Below are 18,304 nucleotides of genomic sequence, written 5' to 3' on the forward strand. Positions count from 1 at the left end.
TTCTAGGCTAAATGTGGTATTTTTCCTTACAGTTAAGACTGGCTAATGCTTTTTCTTACAAAGGCTTACTTTCAGTATGCCAGTCTTGCCTGGCATGAAGCTTTGATTGACACTGAATTTTTCTGTAATATGGGGATGACAAAGGATAAATATGTAGTTATACTGAGAACTTGGGGCCACATTTGTAAATGTATTAGATTGTTTTAAGATGCAGACAAGAAGAGAACAAAGAGTTCTTTGATGAAACATCACATCCTTGTCACAAAAGATTTATCATCTAAGCTGTATAATGAACCTCCTACCTTTTAGGACATACCTTTACAAATCTGCTTCCTGTAGCTATAACTCAACAGCGTCTTTTGTGTAAGTGTGGCAATAAATATATTACATGTCCTTGCTCTACTAGAACATGTCCGTCCCATCGTTGAAACTTCACTAGGGTAGGAATGAAGATAGGATGTTTTCTATGCTAATATCATGGGCCCAAGCCATTTCTTTAACACAATATAAAGAAAAATGACCACTAGTCAAAAAAAAAAAAAAGGTTCTTAATAGCTCCAGAGATGGACTGTAATGCATAGTACATGGAAATTTATTCCAGAAAAACAGAGCAATTATTTTTGTACAGCACTGACACAAAGAACAATTCCACGTACCTAACAGCACATAAGCTTACTTTATTACAGATGTGGTAGTCATTTCACTAAGCAGATAAGTTCCTTTATTCTTTGTAAAATTATTACTAAAAAAAATCTTTTTTTACTAAGGATCTGCAGGGTTTGTTATCATACTCTACAGTTTCTGTTGATCATATTGATTAATTTCAGTTTCATTGCCTAATAGAATAGATTACAAGATGCCAATAGTAAGCTTGTCTCTAATGTAAGAAACGTAAGATTTCTTGGTTAGCTTTCTGGATGAATATTGCTTTTAACAGAAAAAGCACCCTGACTTCAAGTAGTTTCCTACAATAACAAAAACTTTTGAAATCCTTGTGGCTAGGTATGTCCTTGCTCTCACCTGCAAAGGACAGTTTCCACTGACAGTTCCATACTGTCCTGTTCACTCTTGATGTAAATACATCTCTACCTTACTTTGACATGAAATTGTCCACAGTGTATCCTTTAACTACCCAAAAATCACTTGTAATAGATAAGGATGCTATGCACACTATTTCCAGGCAAAAGCAAGCCTCCAGGTAGGTGCATTAACTCAACCCACCGTAAAAATTGCAATAATAAAATAAGAAGATTCCTCTGTTTTCTCTCAAGAAATAAAATACACCTCCCACTCTATTAGTTCCCAAGATGATTTATTCTGTGCTTTCTCCTTGCATTTTGCTGGGGAATTCACTCATTCATTCACGTGCATTTCACTCCGGCTGGATTAAAGAATATGTGCAAAGCACTTTGTATTATAATTTCTAATCAGGCTAGGTAGTTCCCAGGGTACGGCTATGTCTGTATAGCACATCAAGAAGAGTACCTGAGATTTGCTGAAGAAAATCTAATCTACAAAATGGAGCTTTGTACATAAAAGAAATGCACTCCATAAAGAAAGAAAGCAATCATATAAATTTCCTCTCGTGTAGTTTAGAGCACACATCTACCAGGAAAAAGAAATGAATTTTAATACCAGCTTTGATTCCTGCAACCTTGAGGGAGTCTAGTCTCTGTACATGAGCTATGACAAATAACACAGGCTTTGGAAAGTTTATGAATCAATTGCAACTTATGAGGTAATTTAATAATCTTTCCTGAAGACCACGCAAAAGTAGAAGACTGGTAGTTAGAACAAAAAGGAGAGATTAATTTTAACCTATGCAAGTCAGATTTTAGTATCTAAAATAAAAAAATAAAATAAACATTTTCTGGAAGGAAATAGGAGAGCTGGTCACCTGGGATATGGAGAAGGCTGAGGTACTCAATGACTATTTTGCCTCGGTCTTCACCAACAAGAGCTCCAGCCACTTGGCTGAGGCCCCAGAAGGCAAAGGCTGAGACTGGGAGAATGAAGAACCACCCTGTATAGAAGATGATAAGGTTCAAGACCATTTAAGGCATCTGAAGGTGCACAAGTCCATGGGACCTGATGAGATGCATTTGTGGGTCCTGAAGGCAGATGTAGTTGCTAAGCCATTCTCCATCATACTTGAGAAGTTGTCATAGTCCAGTGAAGTTCCCACTTAACCCCTATTTTTAAAAAGGAAAAAAAAAAAAGGGAGACCTGGGGAATTACAGGCCAGTTAGTTTCATCTCTGTGCCTGGCAAGATCACGGAGCAGATCCTCCTCAAAACTATGCTAAGGAACATGGAAAATAAGGAGATGATTGGTGACAGCCAACATGGCTTCACTAAGGGCAGATCGTACCCGACGAATCTGGTGGCCTTCTGTGACAGGGTTACAGCATTGGTGGAGAGGGAAAGAGCAATTGACATCATCTACCTGGACTTCTGCAAAGCATTTGACACTGTCCCCCGTGACATCCTTGTCTCTAAATTGGCGAGACATGGATTTCATGGATGGACCACTTGGTGGGTAAGGAATTGGCTGGGTGGCTGCACTCTATGAGTTGTGGTCAATGCCCAAGTGCAGATCAGTAACGAGTGGTGTTCTTCAGGGGTCAGTACTGGGACTGGCACGGTTTAATGTCTTTGTCAGTGACATGGACAGGGGGATCAAGTGCACCCTCACCAAGTTTGCTGATGACACAAAGCTGTGTGGTGAAGAGGGAAGGGATGCCATCCAGAGGGACCTGGACAGCCTCATGCGAACCTCATGAAGTTCAAGAAGGCCAAGTGCAAGGTCCTGCATCTGGGATGGGGCGATCCCAAGCACAAATACAGTCTGGGCAAAGAATGGATTGAGAGCAGCCCTGAGGAGAAGGACTTGGGGATATTGGTGGATAAGAAGCTCAACATGGGCCAGCAACGTCCGCTTGCAGCCCAGAAAGCCAACTGTATCACATCAAAAGCAGCGTGGCCAGCAGGGCAATGGAGACGATTCTCCCCCTCTGCTCTGCTTTTGTGAGACCCCACCCGGAGCACTGTATTTAGCTGTGGGGCCCCCAGCACAAGAAGGACATGGACCTGTTGGAGCGAGTCCAGAGGAGGCCACAAAGATGATCAAGGGGCTGGAGCACCTCTCCTGCAAGGACAGGCTGAGGGAGTTGGGGTTTTTCAGCCTGGAGAAAAGAAGGATCTGGGGAGACCTTACTACAGACTTTAAGTATGTAAGAGGGAAGATGGGATGGGACTCTACCAGGGAGTGTAGTGACAGGACAAGGGGTAAGGGCTTTAAACTTAAAAAGGGTAGGTTTAAATTAGATGTAAGGAAGAAATTCTTCACTCAGAGGGTGGTGAGGCACTGGAACAGGTTGCCCAGAGAAGCTGTAGAACACTTCCAGGGGTCGGGCACCAAGACCAGGCTAGATGGGGCTTTAGGCAACCTGGTCTGGTGGGAGGTGTCCCTGCCCATGGCAGGGAGGTTGGAACTAAATGATCTTTAAGGTCCCTTCCAAACCCAAACAATTCCATGATTCTATGAAATACATATATTTTTAAATAACAGTATGTGCATCTTAACCGTTTTTCTAGTAAAGGATGTGGGTTGATTTAAATGTAGGTGGTGCGATATCAGACTAAAAATGAACTAACACCAATTATATTTTCAATGGCTAACCCTGTGGCTTGCAAAAATTCTGCTAAACAGGACACCCACATGTGTTCCTTGGCAGCTTTTCTTTTCTGTGGCCTCTCCCTGGTGGGAAATGCTCATGAGATAGCACACTTATCTGAAGGTGCAGGGAAGATGAGCTGCCTCTCTTGATAACAAGCATTCAGCAAAGAGCAACGTTAATATTCTGTGATGTAGCTGTTTACAAAAGAAATAGTCGTAGTATAGTTGTGGATCCACACATAACCTTCTTGTATATAAAAAGGGTAAAGAGAAGGAACAAAAGAAGAGAAGAATATCAATTCTCTCATGTGACAGCAAATCTTTTTTTTCAAATCTGAAAATCACAATAAAATATCTAATATTAAATGTTCCCAGCATTAAAAACTGGTAAAGAGTATCCAATCTCAGTGCTACTGTTCTTGGAAAAAGCTGCTCATTTATAACCCATCAAAATGTGTCCAAGTGCTACTAACTGTATACAACAAATACATACTCATAGACCAGAGCTAATGTAGTTCAGGCACAACTTTGGCATATTCATTTCCTACATACTGTTTCAGGAAAACAATTGTTTTCCATATAGTAGAAATAGGCATTATGGCTACCTGTACAAATAGGTGTGTGTTTGCTTTTTTCACATTGTGGGATAAAGTCCAGTGGTAATATCCTTGCTTCTCACTGTATTTGCTATGTTTTTGGTTACTATTTACTCTATGCTAAGCAGTTCCCTGCAAAGGCAGCTGTAAAGTAGACCTGTGAATTGCAAATAACTTCAAAACAAGTCAAGCCAGTGGTATCTGTGGAACAGCTGAATACACAGACATTTTCTGATGATGATGATATGACTATTTAACAAACAACTGGAGATGCATTTAATGCAAGGGATCTCAAAGTCCTTTAAGAATAGGTAAGTAGGTCTACAAGGTCATGTAACCACACAAGTATCCAGGATATCTCAGGTTTACCAAGAATTTGATACTAACAGAAGTGGGCAAGACCAGTAGTTCACAATGAATGTGGGTTTTGCTTTTGTTGCCACAGTATCACTGTTTCAAATACTATTTTTTTTTTTTTTTTAAAGAGGAAACTAACTGCTTCCTCCTATTTTTGCTGTCACTCTACTCACAAACCATGAAAAGTGTGTCGTAACTTGGGTCATCCTGCATATCTCTGTGACTGAAGCACTCAAAAAAGAGTATTTCTTTATAAAAGGTGGTAGGCAGCCTTCTTAGTTGTCTTGTGAAACTGCCCAATTGGAAACAGATACGCTCACATAAATTATACAACAACTAAGTGTTGATACGAACATTTGAATCTATTCACATGTAACTTTCAGAGTTTTTTATGCTTCTTTAATTGTTTAACAGTGTAAACACTGTTCGGCCCATCACAAAACCTATGATACCTGTTCGGTACAAAGACATTTCCAAGGCCAAGTGTCAGTTTTCCTCATTTTCACAAGAAAAAAAACATACCAGAAGACAGAAGACAGTCTCTGAGGTAGGGTAAAACCCAGACTGCCTAAACATTGCCCTAGCTTTTACTATTCTTAGTACTTTCCACTACTGATTTAGGCTGTCATTCAAATGCTACCGTACCACAGTATTAAGCTTTGGATATTAAATAGCAGAAAGCACTGAATAATCTTTCATTAGCATCAGAAGAAAGCAATTTGCAATTGAACCAGTTCCTCATACAGATGACTGTAGCTGCAGGGCACATTCAGGTCAACAACGTGTAACAGACTTAATATTTTAATTAGAAACCACAACAAGTGTTCATAACATACAGCGTCTGGATCCTGAAAATACAGCATATTAGTGAGGGAAGTGCACAAGACTGATTAACAGCTTGTTGCAAAAAGGTCAAAGACACAGCTGTGCTTAGCAGTGGCCTGTATCTGAAAAAACAAGAAGAGATGAAGCCTGAAACATACTGCTTTTTTCCAAATGCTCTGAATTTCTGAAGCTGCAGACTACTGACTAGCCAAAGTTGGCTGACAGTATGGAGTGGCTCTTCAAACCACTGCAGAAAATGTGCCTACCTATTAAGTGTTTGCTGGAATTGCTTAGCAAGCTGCCCACATTCCCAGCTCACAGGCAGCTGCACAGCCACATGGTGCAGCGACCATCTTGAGCCACCACTGCCAGACACAGCTGGGCTGGTTAGCTCGGCACCAAGGCTTTCTAACCACGGCCACACTACTTGGAACTAGCTCCGAATTTAACTTAGATAGCTGTCAAAATACTGCCGTATCCACATTGCACAAATGATTGATTTGGGAACAAAATGTGACACCAAGAGATGAACTGGTTCCAGCTGAGGCCAGGGGCACTGAGCATAATGCAGGAAGACAAGAAAAAGCCCCACACAGCTGAAATATGGGACAGAGGAGGGAGAAGAGAGAGCAGGCAGGACGCACAACTTTCCCACTGAATCCTCCAGCCATTGCTGCTGCAGATAAGCACCAGATAAGCAACTCCCTGTTATATTTTCAAAGCACTGTTTAAAAGCAGTTTCCCCTGTGGTTTCAGCCTATGCAGGGAGTTAGGCTGAGACTTCAGATGTTGTATCTTCAGAATCAACTGGGTCACTGCAAACTGCATCTGTTTTTTTTAGTACAAAGGGCACATTTGCATAGTGCCATTTGAACTCAGTCTGGACTGTAGTTCTAAATACACCCTTTTATAGCAACCCCTATTAATACCTCACTTAACTCCCAAAAGCAACACAGGATAAACTCCCTATTAAAAAAAAAAAAAAAAAAAGGAAAGTCACAAAAGGGAAAATGTGAAGCAAAAAGTACCAAAGGCACTTTCCCACCTCCACAGTTGCCACAATGTACAAATGAAAGCAAGAACCTTTGCAATTCAAATCCACTCACTCTGCTAAGATACCCATACTTCACTGAGAGTCACTTCCTGAAACAAACATCTAAATGAATCTGGGATAACCTATAACCCAATTAAACCCAGTTACAAAGTAACTCTGAGCCAGACATAACCTGCAATCTGTGGGTTAATCCTGATTTACAACAGCTCCCACAGTATGTAGTGCAATTATGTTCGATTCAGAACTGACCATTTTTCCCTGCCTCTTTCCTCCCTCCTTCACTAACTGTGAATTGTGTTGAAAGTGTTTTCCGGTGGTTACCAGAGCTGGGCTACAGACAGTACTGATGTTTACTTCAGGGGCTGAGGGAGATACAGAGACTATTTCTCTTTGGTCACTTACTGAGTTTATAAACAACTGTTAGCTTGTTAGCTATTTTTCCCTAAAACAGCTCAGATGATATTGTTTTGCTCACTGGAACACAGCCTGCTGTTTTGCTGCATTTCTCATAGCTCAGGCCTATTTTATCACAGGCACTAAGACAATGTTCATGTTGCTGTTAAAAGAGCAGGTGTGCCTGCGACTGTGCAAAACAACTGTTCTCTCACTTCTCTTCCCAAATCACACCTGCCAAATCTGGATGTCACTGGGGAATATCAGCTAATACCCTGCCTAGAGTTGCAGCTAAATTATGTATATCCCAAGCAAGAGGAAAAATGTTGCTTCTTGTTTGGTGACTACTTTCAGCACTATGCTTGATGCACTGCCTTGACAGGTTCTCGTCCAGCTGCAGGTATTGGGCAAAAGGATTACTTCACCTCAGCTTGCTCTTGGATGCTCATCACCTTCCAACAGTAGTCAGCCCACTGCATCTGCTGGTGTAACTAATTTGAACTTATGTCTTTCAACCCTGACCAGTCCAAGCCAAAAAAAAGAACCCAGAGAGGACATGTAACCTTGTCTTTTTACCTCCAGCTATGGTAATGAAGCCAACTACAGATATGACTCAGGAATTATCCATATAATGCCACCGTTAAAGACTCAAAATGCTGGCACCCTTGGCCATCAGGAAAGAAGCCTGTATCATTACCTGTAATACTAAATTATTATGATTTATGCAAATTAATACCACCTTGGATCAAAAATGCTTTAGATGAATGTGCATGTTATGTGAAGACAAGAGAAAAACTTTAAATTTGAAATTTGTTTGTTAGTTTAAGAAATGAAGTGTCATGGTTGTTTTTAAGAGACTGCTATGGACAGTCAATTCTTAGTTTTAGAGAAAGTATTACCAGCTAGGGCTATGGGTAGAAAGGCTCTTTGTTATAGACAAGATGAGTTACTATATTATATATTCCTGCTTACTAGACAGCTATTCAAAACCAAGAAGTCAGACCACTTGCTGATCCAGCCATTTCTTTCATTCATATCATTTTCCTTCTTTTTTTTTCATGTATCTGTCTAGAAAGGTGCTACTAAAGCTTTTATGATAAATTTCATGTTACTGCAAACAGGCTATTACTTCAGTCTTTGTTCTCTTTCTCAGCCACAAGGGATCACTCCTAGTTCTCCCTTAAAACCAGTACCAAACAAGCAGGGAAATCTCTTTTCTGAGTGTACAAGCATGAAAGTTTCATAGGTGACTACAAACCATTTTATCTTACTTGGCTTTTGGAACAATGTTAAAAAAGATACAGATTAGACTTTTTTTTTTTCCCCAAAAACTTGGCTATATAATAAAACAGTTTTATCATGTATATCTCATTGTGCTTCATGAACAACAAAGTCAGTATCACAGCCAAACAAACAACTACAGAACCCTGCACAGCTGTCACAGTTGCATAGTTTACAAATATGGCGGCTCATTCCACTTTTCAGAACAAAGAATACACTTATTTACATGATATGCAAATTTCTCAGTTGAAATTTGGATTCTTTAACAAAGAAAAAGTTGAGGTTACAGTGTATGAAAACACATGCACACAGACAACATATCGATGTTTATCTAATCCCAAAGAGAAAGACTACAAAGTTGCATACAGACATTACAGTTAACAACAGAACACAGGATATGGGATATCCTTGATTCCTACAAATGTAATGTAAATGCTTCTTTTCACATAAGAAATGCCCATACTCCTTAAAAGATATCTCAGTTCAGAGGAAATCAGAAGTTAAAACTAGAAAATTTACTTCAGCAGAGCTCAACTTCAACCTACTACAATTATTTTGTTCATTGTCAGTTTAAGTTCCTGTTTAGTGACATTAATAATCTCTAAACATTATTAGCAACAGTTTATGAAGTAACATTCAAATTGCAAATGAACCAAACTTCAAAAAAAAAAGATTTAAAATATTCCCAAATTCAGGAATTACTGCATAGATAGCACCTCCTTAAAAAATGATGGACACTACTAGTACTTAGTAATTCTGCAAGTCCAGACAACACCAAACAGAATACATCCTTCTGGTTTTGAAACATACGTTTCCTATTTTCCTATATCTGCTTTATTTGTTCGTACCATAAGTAACTTGGAAGTTACATGACACTGTACATCAGCTTCTGAACCCACCAAATGAAGATGACCTTGATTTCTCTTATCAGTGTAACTGTATTATTACAGATTCTGTATCATCACTGCTAAATGCAAGGCAGTAATGGTGCACAACTTGCAGTCTGCTACTAAGAGCCAAACCTAGTCACAGGCTAAAATCCTGGCTAGAATTCTATACTAAAGGTAACATCTTATGTTACTCTTAACCCTGTGGGACTGGAATTTGCATCAATTTTGATAACACCTCAACAAAATTGCAAGTACTATCCTCAGTTTTTAGAGCCCAAACTATGTTTGTGAATGCTGGACATAATACTTACTTGTGTATAGATCCATCAATCACTTTCAGCTGTAGTTAACAACTCATTTAATTGAAAGTGTAACAATTATTTTCCTTCTCTAGATAAAACATGCCTCAACTCTTCAGTTGAAGTGTGATCTTCCCAATTTTCTCCCTACATTCATTTTCAATGACAACATGAAGACAGGAGCATTTTCAAGTTCTCCTACCTCAAGCTTACTCCAACCCCATTTTGTCAGAATTGTAAACCAATCCTTATTTGAAATATTTAGGTAGAGTTTCATTATGAAATTCTGCAAGAAACTAATTTGAATAGGCTTGTCCTTACCTGGGTAGGAAGACACTTTCCACTACATAGAAGTCTTGCATAAGAACATCTCTGTCTGGTTTTGATGTAAGGTTTCCTACTGTGTATCCTATTCCCAGCTGGATAGCACCTTTAATAGCTGAGGATGCAGTCTGCATAGAAAGTAAGAATTCAAGCATCAGTTTGCTACAAACAGATTTCTGTTCTTTATCAGTAATATAACATACTAAACATGTAATCGTTATCATAATAACAACAATACTACACCATCTTTACCTCCTTGCCTTCAAGAGCAGAGAACTCTTATCCAGAGATTTATTTTTTTTTTTCAATTACAAGATTTAAAGAAATACTATGCTGTAGCAAAAGCCACAAAAAATTACTCTCTGGTTGTACAGACAGAGCTTTAAAACTGTCTAAAGAATGTAGACATCAGGTTCTAACTTGGACACTTCCAATATAATTAGACATCCAAACCCCTTCCGGAGTCTGAAACTGCATGCATTCTCTTCTGGAAAAAAAAAGTTACAAATTCCATGGGAATGTACACACATACCAATGTGTAAGTCACAATGCTGGCTGCTGTTCTACATACAAATTCTGGATACAAATTTATTTACTAAGTTCTGGTTAGCAGTCAGTACAAGAGGTGCACTCACTGGGGGGAATCCAGAGAGAAACCAAAGTCATGAGGAAAGAAAAATCTCTATAAAAATCTATGCACAGAGGGTGAAAGACTTTAGTGACTTAGATTCAAATAACAAGGTTTGCAGGGGACAGAAGGGTTCAAATGGGCAGTGCCAGATTGTTTTAGACACTGTATACGCAAATTGAGCTCATCTCTGAAATTTTCTCATGCTGACTAGACAATCCTGCTTTGATGGATAAAAAAAATGGTAGAAGTGAGTCTAGATAAGAACTTGCCCAAGAAAGGAACTCTTAAGAAAATATGGAAAGAGTGACTAAAGGAAATGACTGGGAAGGCAAAGAAGGTTGTCAGGAAGGAAATATCTTCCCTTAGCATGGTATATTTTCTCTAATTTGAAGACACTATTTTGATGCCGTTTTTCAGGTTTTATCTCCCACTCACCAAACCAGAGATTGTATCAGCAAAGCAAAAAACACCAGAAGCTCCATGATCAGAACTATTGCAGCACTTGAACAAAAACATTTTAGAAATGAGTGGGAATTACATAAGAAAGAGTTAATGTATACAAAACTACTTTTGTTTTAGTTCTCAGAACAGCTTATGCCAGAGTCACTGCTTATTTTTAGAAAAGAAAAGATGGAGATGTGTAGTTCCTCATTAATTAAGACTGCACACCAAGCAGAACTTGCACTTTAATAACAGTTCTGAACAGGCAATTTGGTGGGAACAAACAATGCCACCATTCTTAGACTGATACTTTGACTAGTAAAAAGATTTGGCTTGTGTTGTAAGAAGATTCACATTTTTCTTTCCTAAAAAAGCCTCTATTCATGAATGATTAATGACCAACAAAAGCAGTAATTATGTAACTTTGATCAAACCAATACACATACAAAAAGAGTTTGTGCTTCATAGCTGGACCCCCATTCTGTTCACTGCCACAGTGCGGGACTATGTCTGAAAACACAACACAGATAACCCAGTGCTCTATTTTACTAATGAGACAGGACATTCAAGAAAACAAACAAAAAGGCAGGTAACCCAGTAATGTGATTCCAAGAGGACAGTACTGGATCACCATTCTAGCACATAAAAAAATTCTGTAGGATTTCTGCAAATACAGACCTTATCTACAAGGTTATTTTCTTGGGAATTTTCACTCCTATTCAGGGGTGACATTAGTAATCACCCATAATCACAGCACTGGGTTTAACAGAAAATCAATGTTATTAATTATTCAGGATATTTTAAAAACTGTTTTCAAACAAATTGATTGCAGTTACAGCATGCTGAAGGCAATTGCTGACCCAGGTCAATTGCTTATGAACTACTGTCATGAGTTAACAACCCTCATAAAGGCTGGTCAACCAAGACTCTCTTACAAAAGGCTATTTTTTGTTTTCACAAGCTCTAAAATGAAAACAAAACAAATCTTGAAATTTCTCTCAATACAAATGCTTGTTTTGGTCTATTGTTTATTATTATTATTATTTTGTGGTTAAGAATGGAATCCAAGGAGGAAAAAAAGAGCTGCTCCTCAGGCCTTAGGGGAAACGTTCTTGATTCATCCATTTCACTGCTAAAATATATAAATATATATATATATATTTATTGGAAGTCAGTGTCTACCAATGCAAATGGCAAATATCCACTCTCAGCATTCATTTTTCCTTACTCAGGCACCTCTTCCAATGCCTATGAAAGCAGCAAAGTCTAGTTTCAAACCCAAAACCCTCATATCTTTCAATTCCTCTTAAATACTCCCTACTGTAGAGAAAGCAATAAAGTTTAGCAATCTTCTGTGCCAAGAATTCTCCCTTGTAGAGACTGAAATATGTATATATATATATATTTTATACTGGTCTCATGCAGATGTTCACAAAATTGCCTTGGGCCCATGTATCAGCTGTAACTGTGCAGCGACTCTTGGATCATTTACCATGTTATCATCACCTTCTGAAGCTCTAAGAAATCAAAGAATGAGAATAATCAGGAAGATGAACAACTTCAGTTCATGAATTACATACCCTGGAACTAACTGGATTCGTAGCAAATAATGTATGCCCTGACAACTATCTTTGCTACCTGAAGTGGCATAACAAAACAAATGCCTATCATCCTCCTTTTACTGATTAGGGTATTACTACCTACTGCACAGGTGCACTCAATGTTGGGTTTTGTACTGACAATGAGAAAGAAACCCATAAAAATGTTGCCAGTTTCAAACTAGACTATCTTCTACTGACCCTAATACTGCAAATCCTAATGTGTCAGGCCTGAATTTGTCCACCTCTGGAACATTAACAGCATAAACTTGAATGGGCATAAGCACACATGCTCATTTTTCTCAGATCCTAAGTGTTATTGACTTATAACAATACCTACTTTTAATGCTGCTGTTGAAAAAGAGATTTGCTGTCCACTCTCCAGCCCACAAAACGTATGCATGCTACCCAACACACCGTGCCAACAACAACGTCTATGTGGCCAGACAACAAGTTACAAAAGAGCTGTACAACAGCAAGTTTTCAGCAGGATCAGTTCCCTGACTCACATAAACAGTTATGTCAGCTGCCTAGCTGAATGCAAGTATCACACCCTCACAGCCTAAAGCAAATTTCATGCTATTTAAGGTTGTCCTTCCACTGGCTGAGGGAGTGTAAGTGAAATCTGAACTAGCAAAAAGCCTACCTCTTCAAAATTAACACGTCATCACTTCCTGAATACATCCTAATAGACACTGAATGGCATGCTAGCTCAGTGCTTTGTGTCATATGGCAATCACATTCTTGACTTGGTAGTGGGACCACTGGGCTTCTTTTCAATCCACAATCAGCATCGGGTAAAATTTCTCCCCAGCCTAGGTTTTCAACAAAAGTTATTTCAGGAGAGAAAATGTTTTCGCATAAATTCAGGTTAAATGTAGATACTAAGACATAAGGCATGCAAGTATATCAGTAAGGATAACTACAATTCCTGCTGCCACAGAAACTGAGAAATTGCCCATTTCCTGTACTTCTGCCCTTACCTCCTCCACCTCTCTCTCCAGAATGCCAGTGTTTTAAAGCAGGTAGGGACAGTTCTCTTCCACCTGCCACCAATTGCCTGTTAAGTGGGAACAGTTCAGCAAAGGAGAAAGAGATACATTTCAGGAAGAGGTACAATGGTGATAAAGTGCTCCAGGATCCTCCCAGACAGAGTTCACCAGTCCCATTTAAATTAAACACAAGTGGAGTCACCGTATCTAGATTACTCTATATAGAACCACAGACTTGTGGAATGGTTTGGGCTGGAAGGGACCTTAAAGGCCATCTAATTCCAACCCCCCTGCCATGGGCAGGGACACCTCCCACCAGACCAGGCTGCCCAAAGCCCCATCCAGCCTGGCCTTGAACACCTCCAGGGATGGGGCATCCACAGCTTCTCTGGGCAACCTGTGCCAGTGCCTCACCACCCTCTGAGTAAAGAATTTCTTCTTTATATCTAATTTAAACCTACCCTTTTTAAGTTTAAAGCCATTACCCTTTGTCCTGTCACTACACTCCCTGGTAGAGTCCCATCCCATCTTTCTTGTAGGCCCCTTTAACATTCTTGAAGTCTGCAATAAGGTCTCCCTCTCTACTCTGATCATTTCTGTGGCCCTCCTCTGGACTTTCTGGTCCATGTCTCTCTTGTGCTGGGGACCCCAGAGCTGAACGCAGTGCTCCAGGTGGGGCCTCACAAGAGCAGAGCAGAGGGGGAGAACCATCTCCCTTTGAACACGTTGAAGGAATAGATTAACAAATAATAGTGGAACTTATTGTAATGCTTTTTTTTATTTTCTCCTCAATCAAGAAAATACCTTCATTGTGTCTCATAACGCTTAGATAATTCTACCTTTAATATTCTATATTTTTTATTTTAGTCATCTGCCTGGCTGTCCATGATATGATCATACTGAAAATGAAACTTTACTCTTCCACTGCTGCCTACGGCCTCTCCACAGTTTTATCCCTGCATATAAAAGATTAAAAAGTCTTCATTCTGATGAAATGTTATTTTTTGCCCCTTTTTGTCACAACTAACTATATCTTTACTCTGTATTTGTCCTATATCTTTGCTAAAAGGCCCACAGAGATGAAAATTGATATGCAGAGTCAAAAAGCATAGTGAAAGGCTACAGGTTGATAAAATATACTACAGTACACAGTTCAGAATACAGAATATCTGCATCAGAAGTAAATATTTTAGCATAAATTGTGCTGTTACATGAAGTATTGTTCTGTACAGATGGGTCTTCTACTCTCTCTACGTGACTCCAAGCTGAAATTATTTCAGACTAGCAAAATAAATGAAAACTTAAATCCTTTCAAATCAGGTATTAAGTTTGCGCATGATCCCATAAGCAGGACTTTTATACTTCTTTTCCTACAAATATTCTTTTTCAAGCTAGTTCTCTAAAACTTATATCTGTTATTTTCATTAAAAAAGCATTAACCAGATAGATATAACATGTGTAAAGGCCATTTACGTTCAGGTAATGACAACAAAAAAAAAATGAACTGAAGCTATTTAACAACTGGGTACAGGGCTATTGAAAAGACTATGAAAATACGTCCTTTAAAAACAGGGAAAAGAATTCAGGGATGACAATAATACAGGTACTACAGTTACTAGAAAGACTAGAAAGTATGTTACATGTTGCCAGATAATTATTTCCATAACAATTTGAAGGTCATTGCAGCTTACACATAAATGGCTAGCAAACCTAACTAGCCACTGATTTGAATGGCTGGCAAAGCTAACTTAGCCACTGTGTTCACAGTGAACAAAAACTTTGGATATGGTAAACATATTCATCCTTTTAAACATTTTTTCTTACAAGTTCATTGTAACTGAATGGGGCTGTTGCTGTCAACAAACAAGTTATTTAAAACAAACAAACAAACCATGAACAGACAGCAACTCTGTGAGACACAGGCTTCATTTAATTTTATAGTAGTTCCCCTTACTCTTATTCACGAAGTTATTTTCCCATTCTTCTCCCACAAGTAGCTCATGAATAATGTAATTCTACATTTTTGCTTCCTTTAAAAGTAGACATCCTAGGAATGTCATATAGGATTGCATGGATGTAAACTTTGTCCTTGCTTATCTGTTTGCCCTTTTTATGACTCATTTTATTGCAGCTGAAGCTTAGCCTATGAACTTTCTGGGTCAAAGATGGTGATGCCTGGCTTATTGCAGGTGCTATAAAGCAGCTGCTATAATGGTCATACTCTGCCTCAGAAACTTCACCCCATTATCACTCTAGAAGGCAAGATGATATTTGCTTTCTCCCACCCTCTGTACTACTGTAATTCAAATAAACACAGGTAAAACAACACAGGTTTTTAAACATTGCTTAATGAAATGACAGAGATGCCTATTTATGACACTTCTGTGAATGAGACAGCGAGCAGACAGCATCTGAAGTGAAGCCACCATTGATTAACACTGTTCTACAGCTATGGTTCCCACACAGTGGCCATTAGTTCATTTCTTTCTACTACCATCTGTGGAGAAAAGACTGCTCTTATCTCTTTCACCAGCCCACTCTGCTGCTTGGAGGGACTAGATCAATAAGCTGGTTGTCTACCTCACACTACCTTGTTAAAATACTAGCTGGTACTCATCTTCATTTAGCTGGAAAACTTAGCTCATGAAAGAGGTCACACTCCTCCCCATGCGTAAGATTCTAGAGCTTGAATAGACTTTAATTCTTTAACACCAGTTATTTCGTAACACTACAAGAATGCATTTTCACTTTGAACCTTATAAATCTATTACACTAACCTGAAACCACAGAGAGAGGCATAAAGAACCTGAGGTTGGCAGTAGAGGAAAAAATTCTGATGAAAGATATTCCTTGACTCGTTATTTAAACTAAGACACAACGTACACACTTCAAATTGCCAATTACTTAGATTGCTGAGACCATAAACATCACTCCCTTGTAATGGTACTACTTCAGAAGGGGACTGGTGTAAAGTAACTGAATATAGAAGCCCTCCTGCAAGCAGCATACTCAGTGAAGTAAACTAACTAACTAAATAAATCCACAGGGCTTCACTTCATCAAAATGATTATAGCTGCGTGGATTTGGACAGATCTGAATTGTCTACTACAAGTAAGCATTTGTTCTTCAGTTACACTCGTTACCATAAGTACCAGAAATCTGCACATACTACAACTTCTATGCAAACACAGTTTATCTTTTAAAGACTCCTGAAAAGAAACTAAGCCTCCAAAAATAGTGTCAACACTTAAGCCAAATCACCTGAGGGGGGTGCCTGTTGAAAAACAGTATATCTTCTTCAAGCAATATGCAAAAAAACCACCTTTTTAACATTAAGAAATTGCCATTTGATCCAGGATGTATGGGTAGTAATTGTACAGTCCATTGCTTTTGCACTAGAGCTTTCTTGTCTTTGGGTGCTTCCTGCGCTTAAAGTCCCATTGACAACACTTCTTACATCTGCTTCTGTTGATGCTTCTGTAAGTGGCTACCATATCTCAGCATGCTCTCTGCAGCTGCCACATTTGAGCTATCAGTTTCCTTTTATGTTAAATCACAGACAGGGACACTAAAATAGGACTACTAGAAAACTAGTGACTGAACTGTTTTTCCTGGTTCTCCACAACTTGGAGTAACACGGTACCCCTTCACTCACCCTTAAGGTTACACTGCCTATCTCTCTGACAGCTGCTTGCCCAGCTGCTACAGGTCACATTTCATTAAACTGGACTTCTGTCCATCCCCCTCACCTCTGGATCTTGGTGCTGGGGGCAGAGGTTAATGCCTATTCCTAAGCTGCTCTTCCTACAGAAAAAGTTACCTTGTGCTGCTAGTCTGCTTTGCAAGAAGCAGCTGGGACCTCCAGATGAAAGCTCTGCACAATGTTTTTGTTACACTAAGGCAATTCATAACTCAAAATAAACAGAAAAACAGACAGGCATCCAGATGTAAGCAGAAGTAGTGTCACAGACCTAGCAAAATAAAAGGCTGCAGCAAAGGGCAGAAATATCCAGGGTATACCTACTCTTTCAGAAAGCTATTCATTATACTGGTCTATGCCATGTTCTTTGCACTCTAGAGCTGTGCCAGAGTACAAAGTAATGCAGCACTACATGCTGCTATACAGTGTTGGCTATACAGTGTTGGCTGTGCTTTCTATATTAAACATATCAATAGCCATGATCGTAAAATATAAATAATAGAGCAAACCCTTATCTAGTTACTGTTCAAAATTGGCAAAAGCTGTTTTCTTGCCCTTTTTTTTTTTTTTTTAATAATGTTAATAACTTTGCTGGGATGTTCTCCCAGAAAAGAAAACACACCCATGTTAGATTCTTTCAATTCCAGCTCAATTGCTATCAGAATGATTTTATCACCCAAGTTGAATATGATCTTCCTTCACATTTCAAAATTGGATTCAGGTGACTTCATGGTTTTCAGTTAGTTATTTCTCTATTTCAAAACACCTATGCCAAAGTTTCAGAAGTAGCCATGAATCCAATTGCTTTAGTTCCCCCACCCCAGGCAAAAAAAAATAAAAATAAAATTGAGTACTGTAAGTCTGGTAGTAGCCATTGCTACACGCAAAACCATTAAAACCAATTTCGTCATATCTTTACAGATGTACAAAGCACTCAAAAGTATGCCATTGAAAATATACATTCCAGTGCAGCACAAACTCCAGGAGGGAAGTTTCACTGTCTACAAGAGCAAGTATTCTATCTGTACACATCAGACTCAGGACATAACCCAATGCCATCAGTGATGCAGCAATGCTACTTGTACACGTTTGCAAGCTCTAACAATAAGTACCTGATTTCTTTTATTCAGATAAATTCCCTCTGCTCCTGGGCAAAGTGACTCACACATGATGTGCAGTTTTGAACAGGTTACGTAAGATGCTTGCTGTAATACACTAGAGAGTAGAACTGTAAAATATGTAACA

General features: G+C 38.9%; 1 protein-coding gene across 9 annotated transcripts in view; it reads right to left on the reverse strand.

The window, feature by feature from the left end:
* The window catches only part of PIP5K1B (phosphatidylinositol-4-phosphate 5-kinase type 1 beta), a 114,788-nt gene that overhangs the window by 50,851 nt on the left and 45,633 nt on the right, over window positions 1-18,304 (reverse strand). For 5 of the 9 annotated variants that reach the window (XM_035558508.2, XM_050716277.1, XM_035558512.2 and 2 more), the window contains one exon: window positions 9,695-9,825. The exons of 3 other annotated variants lie outside the window; for them this stretch is intronic. In XM_035558508.2, the coding sequence (XP_035414401.1) occupies window positions 9,695-9,825 (131 nt within the window). Of the gene's footprint in view, window positions 1-9,694; window positions 9,826-18,171; window positions 18,244-18,304 lie in introns of those variants that run through there. One more of the 9 variants, XM_035558513.2, reaches the window with a different exon arrangement.

Source organism: Cygnus atratus, chromosome Z (assembly GCF_013377495.2).
Source record: "Cygnus atratus isolate AKBS03 ecotype Queensland, Australia chromosome Z, CAtr_DNAZoo_HiC_assembly, whole genome shotgun sequence".
Lineage (NCBI taxonomy): Eukaryota > Metazoa > Chordata > Aves > Anseriformes > Anatidae > Cygnus > Cygnus atratus.